Genomic DNA, 8384 nt, shown 5'->3' with positions numbered 1-8384 from the left:
ACATCCATCACATTAAATGAATGGAAACATCCATGTGTAGCTTCCATTCAGGTCATTCAGACACCCACTCAGAGAAGGTGAATTGATGATACCCTAATTTGGCAGAGAAAGCGGAGGTTGAAGAAGCACAAAAGCTTCTCCTGTCAGCCACAAGTGAGTGGGAGGGGCTTTACGACACACGCCGAGCAGTAACGCCTTGCATCCACTGCGCATGTCAGTAATTCCGTCTGTGTTTTGAGTTTATGTATGTGTGTCTGCGTGTGTGTCCTTTCCCACACGAGTTTACTGCAATTCCGAATTCTTACGACCACCGCCAGAATGGCAGCTGCACCCCCGAAACCAGATGACTCTAGCCGGGGTAGTAGCGGTAGCAGCACGCCCAGCGTCCTTGTCGGGGACGGGGACACTGAAGAGGCCGAGGATTTCACCTCCTCTTCCCACTGCACAGAGCTATCTCGGCGGCAGAACGAACAGAGGAAACAGGGATTGTTCTGCGACGTGACGCTGGCCTTCAGCAGTGGGGCGGCAACCGGGAATGTTCAGAGCTGTGAGCTTTCCGCTCACCGTTCTGTACTGGCCGCGGCTACGGACTATTTCACGCCGTTGCTGGGAGGGCAGTTCTCCGAGTCGCTGTCGGGTCGTGTTGAGTTGAAGGAATGGAGCGCTGAATTGGGACCAGACCCGGAGACGGTGGAGAGTGTCATTCAGTACATGTACATCGGAGAAATACGTGTGAGCACCTGCAATGTGCATGAAGTGTTAGAGCTTGCTGACAGGTTTGTTTACAATTTACATTAGTGTTCCTTTTAATGTGCATAATCCATTTAATCGCCACATGCTAGTACTTGATTATTTGTATGTAGTTCAGCGACATAATGATGTTGTTTTGGCTTACTGGAGGTGTCACAAGCATATTGTTTAGGGTTTAGGGTCGGGACGTCCCATGGGTCCCGGATAGCACTGACCATCCTGTAACTTGTCAACCCTGAATTTGAGTGTGCTGAGTTCATGGGTGTCATAAATGGCCTTGCCAATGTTTGTTTCTCATGTTCTGTTATTGATTGTGTGTTTTGGCTGCAGGTTCCTGCTGCTGCATCTGAAGGAGTTCTGTGGGGAGTTCTTGAAGAAGAAGCTGAGCCTGGCCAACTGTGTGGCGGTGCACAGCCTGGCCCACATGTACACCCTGGACCAGCTGGCTCTGCGGGCCGCAGACATGATCCGACGCAACTTCCACAAGGTCATCCAGGACGAGGAGTTCTACACCCTGCCCTTCCACCTGGTGAGGGATTGGCTGTCTGACGCAGAGATCACTGTGGACGAGGAAGAGGTGCTGTTTGAGGCTGTGGTGAAGTGGGTCCAGAGGAACACAGAACAGCGGGGGAGGTACTTTGAGGAGTTGTTCCGTCTCCTCCGGCTACCCCAGATTAAGCCCACCTGTCTGACGCGTGTGGTGAAGAATGAGGCACTGGTGGCTGCCAACCAGGCCTGTCTCCGCCTGGTGTCCGACGCCGTGGAGGGCCACGCCATCCGCTGTGAGAACCTCAAGTCAGCTGACCTGGAGTTCTGGTCATCCTACATGGCCTCCTTCCAGCCGCGCTTCGGCCAGAACATGGACGTGATCATGGTGGTGGGCGGGGTGTCGGAGGGGGGTGACTACCTGAGTGAATGTGTGGGTTACTTCATCTACGAGGACCGCTGGGTTAACCTGCCCCACATCCACAACCACCTGGATGGCCATGCCATCGCCACCACAGAGTCCCACATCTACGTAGCGGGATCCATGGAACCGGGCTTCGCCAAGACCGTGGAGCGCTACAACCCCAACCGCAACACCTGGGAACAGGTGAGCAACCTGACCACACGTAAACACTCCTTTGGTCTCACCTGTATCAAAGACATCCTGTATAGCATCGGTGGCCACGGCAACTTCAGCCCCGGCTTCAAGGACGTGAGCGTGTACGAGCCGGAGCCGGACAAGTGGCACAACCTGGAGTCGGCGCCCAAGATCCTGCGGGACGTGAAGGCGGTGAGCGTGGAGGACCGCTACGTATATGTGACGGCACGCACGCCGGTGGACACGGACAACGAGGACGGGCTGAAGACGGTCACCACACGTTACGACACAGAGAGCCGCCAGTGGCAGGATGTGGACTCCCTGCCGCTCATAGACAACTACTGTGTGTTCCAGATGGCCGTAGCCTCCACCAACTTCTACCACACGGCCTCGTGCTGCCCTAAGAGCTACACGGTGCGGGATGAGGCTGCCAAGCAGAAGATCAGCGCCCACATATCAGACGAGATCCTGGAGAGCTTGCCGCCTGAGGTCACCAGCGTCGAGGGCGCCGCCATCTGCCACTTCGACGAGGACGTGTTTGTGATCGGAGGCTGGAAGAACAGCGATGACGTGGACAAGCAGTACCGCAAAGAGGCCTACCGCTACTCTGCTGAAAGGAAGCGCTGGATGCTGCTGCCACCCATGCCCCAGCCGCGCTGCCGCGCCACCGCCTGTCACGTACGCATCCCCTACCGCTTCCTGTACGGCTGCCAGCGCTACCCCATGCCCCAGAACCTGGCCCGCCAGCGGGACCGTATGCAGCAGATGCAGCAGCTACACCGGCGCACCCTCACCCTGCGCAGGCAGCTGCAGTCTCAGATCGAGTGCTGAGCTATCGCAACCCCTGTCTGTCCATCACATCCACCCCAGTGGGGGAGCAGCCCAGTCCAGCTCCAAGCTCCAAGCCCCAAACATCCCCTGGAAGCCATCGTCATCAACCCCCACCCATAACCTGCTGGAGCAGCGGCTCCTATGTTGCTCTCATGTTGGTTCTCTTTCAAGAGAACTCTGTGCCAGATCATCAGGTTGAGACTATGGTGTTGGTTGAGACTATGGTGTTGGTTGAGACTATGGTGTTGGTTGAGACTATGGTGTTGGTTGAGACTATGGTGTTGGTTGAGACTATGGTGTTGGTTGAGACTATGGTGTTGGTTGAGACTATGGTGTTGGTTGAGACTATGGTGTTGGTTGAGACTATGGTGTTGGTTAAGACTATGGTGTTGGTTGAGACTATGGTGTTGGTTGAGACTATGGTGTTCAAGGCTGGGAGATGTGGGAGGGATATGACTCTGTGCTGTCCAGGTGTTAGTCTATGTGGGGAGGACAGGCTGAATGTTACAAATGTGAATAGAGTGTTGTACAGTGACCAACATCGGACTACACTACGTATGTACGTCAGGCACAGGTGATGTTTGTCTTTTTATACATGCATATAGTATATAGTTGTATATGTATACTTTTATTATATATAAATATTTTCTGTCCCCCTTTTATGCTTCTATGATGTAGGCAATGTAAACCTTCAATACGGCAGAATCTATATTCCTCCAATCCAATGTGCTTAGTGAAGTCAGTCGCTCTCTATGACATTCCATCAGGACACTGACAGTCTCTCCATGCAAATATCATTCATTCATTCATACATACATACACACACACACACTCTCTGTCCAGCTGTAGGGTCGGGACAGTACCAGTATTGCGATACTCGTTAGTGTCGTGGCAAGTGAACGTAACACGAAGCAGATTTTACATCGTTAGGAAAACAAAAATGTTATGTCATCCAGAGTCACATTTCTTTTTCCAAGCTATAGCACACAATATGTTACATACAGCAGGTTATTAAAGGACCTACAGGTTCGGTCTGTTTCGTGTATTCATTTTTGCCATGGAAAAATTATTGCCATACTGGTGTCATCCTGGCCCTACCAGTCAGTCGGACCAAACCCTTACCAATGCCGGATGGCTCTTCTGTGCTTTATACTAGCCTCATCTGAATGGCTCCGCTTGTTGTTATTATAGCTTATCATGAATGAAAGGAGAATTGTCTTATATTTATTATCAGATCTACTGTCCAATCAAGAGTGGACAACTTAATTAGTGATTTACCATCACTATCTATGTGGGTTGTGGTTTTCCCCTGTTTCCTTAATGGAGCGCAGTAAATTAGACATCTCTCCTCCCCTGGTTGCTTATTACTGACGATCGATAGTGTATTTCTTTGAGCAGTCAGTGCAGAGAGGGGTAGTCGAGAGAAATCTCCCATGTGGCATCAGTTAGAAAGATAAGAAGTTGGAAAGGAGAATGGAGATGGTGGGAGTCTGAGACAGATGGAGAGAGTTTATTCATCCATCCCCATTCTCTTAATTAGACTCGTGTGCACCCATCCGTCTGCAAGAGTGATGGTCATCATTCTGTCTTGTGGAAAATTCTCCTTGTCAGTGTTTTCTGACAGGTATCTTAAAATATTATTAATTACTTTTTTTTTTACCCAATTGGTAGTTAGTCTTGTCTCATCTCTGCAACTCCCGTACAGACTCGGGAGAGGCGATAGTCGAGAGCCGTGCATCCTCCGAAACACAACACAATGACCACTTAACCCGGATGCCAGCCGCACCAATGTGTTGGAGGAAACACCGTACACCTGGCGACCGTGTCAGCGTGCACTGCGCCTGTCCCGCCACAGGAGTCGCTAGTGCGCGATGAGACAAGGACATCCCTGCCGGCCAAATCCTCTCCTAGCACTACGATGCAGTGTCGTAGACCGCTGCGCCACTCGCACAGGCCCCTTAATGAAACAGTCTTAACTTGGTAACATTCCATTGATAATTTGAAATTCCATCAACCATTCTGTTGAATTATTCTTCAGTCTTCTGCTCGTCACATTCCTGTTGGTAGGAACATTGTGTAGAAGGACCTAGGTGGGAGTTTATGAATGTTTCTCTTCTTATTTTGTCTGCATTGGTTTTGAGTTTAATGGCTGGAGGGTGTGGTTCCGGGGGACTTGATTACGTGTGTGTCTGCGTATGGTAAAGAATGCTTGGTAAAGAATGCTTGGCAAAGCTGGTGAAAAGCATGCTTCGTAGTGCACTTGTCTACCCCTTAATCAGTTTGTGATATTTAAGTCCGAGTGGGTTTACCTGTCATATTTGTCTTCAGATATGGCCGATTTGCATTTTTTTTCTTTTAATTGATCATTGAATCCAACACCAGCCGATAATCTATTCTGTTCCCATGTGAGAAAATATGTACACTACAGTGATTTGCATAGTAATCCAAAATGAATGTGATGTGAAGTGTGAGGGAAACCTGTTGCTGTACCTCAGGCTTATTCAGGGGTTCATCTGAGAGATCCTGCCACATTGGTGTATGTTCTCCTCACCCTCCAAAGACGGTCAGATGAGCTATATAGACCAGTGGTTCCCAACCAGGGGTACTTGGCCTATCCACAGGGGGTACTTGGAAAAGACGGAGTCCATAGGGTTAGTGGTAAAATGCACAGGGGGGGGGATTCCAGGCAGAGCAAAAGTCAGTTGGTGGTAACCAAAAAAGATTGTGAACCACTGGTATAGACTAGAGGTTATCCTTATGTTACTGAGTGGAATGACCATATCAAGGTGAATGTGTTGCCATTGAGTTCAAGAGTTCATTGATTGTTATAAGCACTATCCCTGAAGCTAATTTATAACGTAAAGCACTATAATTTTGAGAATGCAATGAAAGTGTATTTCCTCAGTTTTGTTCCTCTTGCATAGCATTTGAAAGAATATTATTCACATATGTTGGCAATATATATTTTGCTTTGCATGTGGCCGTCTGGCATTGTGTCAATATATTGGATGTAAAAAAAAAAAAATGCTGATGTCATCACTTGCAATTAAAATTGCTTTTTTTTATACAACCTTGGTTTCTTGTGTAAGGGGTTATCTAAATTCTGAATGTCATTTTGGTCAATATTATTGGGTAGTTTTCAAGACTAGCTTTATATACATCTGTCTTTTCCTTGGGTGGAATGTTCTCCTCCAAAGTGACAACCTCCTTTTTAATTTAATTTTTAATTTTTACAAAGCATAGAGAATGATAGAGAAAGCATCCCAATATAGCATCTGTGAGAGCATGGGCAGTGTCATTGGGGCAATCCTCCTGATGACCATGAGGGATCAGCCAATAATGTTGGAAGTCCCACCAGGTTGACAACATTAAAAGGTTGGAAGCCCTCTGGCGCTGCCAATTCTAAAACAGCCTTTTGGTCACTAGAGGCCTCTACATGGACATTAAACAGTGCTATGTACTATGCACAGAGTCATTGGGCATGAGCCAAGCACAGTTACAAATTCAGTACAGTCAATCTTCCCTTCTACTAACACAGTAGAAAAAGAATAGTACAATCACCCTTGCAGATGCAATAAGAAATATAGACATTTATATATGTATATGGGATTTCCTCTGGGACATGCAGTAGTGGATTTATTTGCGCATGATAAATGCCAGTGGTAAGTGGGATACGGTGGGCAGGAAGGGGTCAGGGTGGGGGATAGGGGCGAGGGGACGTCAAACAGACAGGATGCTGTTGGAAGCGGAGAGCTTCAGCTCTTCCCGGGGGGGCTGGAGGGAGTCCCGGGGGGCTGCGTACTGGGCCACGTTGGGCAGCCCGTGCACCACGCAGCAGCTGAGGGCACTGCGGAAGATGCCCATGTCGTGGGCGTCGTACCACTCCTCTGTTTTCTCGTCATAGCACTCCACGTTGAAGGTAGTGGTGAAGCCATTGAAGCCCCCCACCACGAACAGGAGGTCGTCCACCACCTCAATGCCAAAGTTGCTGCGCGGGTTGAACATGGTGGGCACCGTGCGCCATGTGTTGGTCAGCGGGTTGTAGGCCTCAGCGTTACGCAGGCGGTTAGCCCCATCGAAGCCGCCGACCTGGGAGAGGACAGGAAACTTGAGTCAAATATTTCTTAACTTTCAGCTCTTACTGAATAAGGTGCTGAAATGCATTGTGCATGTGAATGTTCTGCTCACCGCATAGACCTGCTCCGCATAGGCGATGACCCCCACACCACTGCGCCTGCTTCTCATGGGGGCGGTCAGAGTCCACTGGTTGGTCTGGGGGCTGTAACTCTCTGCTGTGAACAAGCACTCATTCCCATTGAAGCCACCGCAGATGTACACCTAGAGAAAAGATCATGCCAACATTTTATTAGCAAAAGTCATTATCCATCATGAAGTTCTCTCCCAGGTCCCTCTGTTCCGCTCACCTTGCCATGTAGTGTGGTAGCACTGGCATCACTCCTCTGCTCATGCATGGGTGCAATCAGGGTCCACTGATTAGTCTCAGGCTCATAACACTCAGCGGTGTTCAGTCGTACGTAACCATCAAAGCCACCCATGGCATAGATACAGCCATCCAGCACCGCCACACTGACGTAGCAGCGCCGCGAGTGCATGGGGGCCACCTGGTGCCAGGTCCGTGTGACAGGGTTGAACTTACGTACACTGTTAAAGTAGTCAACACTGTCAAAGCCACCCACACAGTAGACAAAGCCATTGAGGTAAGCAGCTCCATGGTAGGCTCGAGGGCTCTCCTCCTCCCGGGTCACATTCACCCACCGGTCAGCCCGCGCATCATACGCCTCAATGCCATTGGTGGGACTGCCACCGCTCCAGCCACCGATGGCCAATAGAATGGCATAAGGCAGACGTGGGCGGGTCAGAGGGTTGCGGAAGTCAGTGTTGGAGGGCCCGTTCATGTTCAGGTCGTACATGGCCTTCAGGGCACTGATGATGATAGGCTTGCAGTCATCATTGTCCTTCACCAGGGTATTGTTCTTCACGTTGTTCATGAAGTAGTCGGCTGTCATCAAGGACATGCGGACCTAAGCACACAGACACAGACAGACAGACGTGTGGTTAGCAGTTGACTAGCCCGACACCCAAACTTACAAAAGTTATCCAACAGTAAAACATTGACACTATTGTTCACCTCTCACCTTGGGCAGCAGCACAGAGACGTGGGCCTTGCGGTCCTGAGGCGAGTGGTTGATCCAGCGTAGGACCGCCTCAAACACAACATCCTCCTGCTTCACATTCAGGTCGTCCTTCTCGATGATGTCACAGAGCTGTGCCAGAGAGAGCTCCATGAACTCCTCCGAGAAACGCACCATCTCAAAGTGGTGCAGGATGAAGAGGTAGGCCCGGCGGCGCAGATCAGGGCAGGAGTAGAAGTCTGCAAACTTGCAGATGCCGATGCAGTTCTGCAGACAGAGCTGGGCCTCCAGATAGTCGCAGCAGGCCCTCACGATCCCCAGGATGCAGAACTGGTCTGCAGCCGCCAGGAGTGGTTCTACATTCTCTGCAGTCACAGGCACGGAACGTGTGTAGGCATACTCGATGATCAGGCGCATCATGTCTGGGTTCACACCAGGAATGCTGTAGACCCGCTTCTCGACGTTGTTCCAGCCGCTTGTGAAGAGCGCACTGTGGGTCAAGGGTCAGGGGTTATAATAATACAGGGAGATAGAAACATCATCAAGGACTCAATATTCTTCTCACT

At 50.0% G+C, this 8384-nt stretch overlaps 2 protein-coding genes across 2 annotated transcripts; one reads left to right on the top strand and one right to left on the bottom strand.

The window, feature by feature from the left end:
• The first annotated feature begins 149 nt into the window (after positions 1-149).
• LOC109892238 (kelch-like protein 11) lies at positions 150-5735 on the top strand. The gene is made up of 2 exons (XM_031827297.1): positions 150-776; positions 1081-5735. The coding sequence occupies exons 1-2, from the start codon at positions 247-249 to the stop codon at positions 2663-2665; spliced, it is 2115 nt and encodes a 704-aa protein (XP_031683157.1). The 5' UTR covers positions 150-246; the 3' UTR covers positions 2666-5735.
• Positions 5736-6385: 650 nt separating this feature from the next.
• Positions 6386-8253, bottom strand: LOC109891917 (kelch-like protein 10). Its single transcript, XM_031825965.1, has 4 exons — positions 7822-8253; positions 7090-7707; positions 6854-7003; positions 6386-6754 (listed from the first exon to the last, which is right to left on the bottom strand). The coding sequence occupies exons 1-4, from the start codon at positions 8236-8238 to the stop codon at positions 6386-6388; spliced, it is 1554 nt and encodes a 517-aa protein (XP_031681825.1). The 5' UTR covers positions 8239-8253.
• Between the last annotated feature and the right edge of the window lie 131 nt (positions 8254-8384).

The sequence above is a fragment of the Oncorhynchus kisutch genome, linkage group LG6, assembly GCF_002021735.2.
Source record: "Oncorhynchus kisutch isolate 150728-3 linkage group LG6, Okis_V2, whole genome shotgun sequence".
In the NCBI taxonomy this organism is placed as follows: Eukaryota; Metazoa; Chordata; class Actinopteri; order Salmoniformes; family Salmonidae; genus Oncorhynchus; species Oncorhynchus kisutch.
This window is presented reverse-complemented; position numbering and strand designations above follow the sequence as displayed.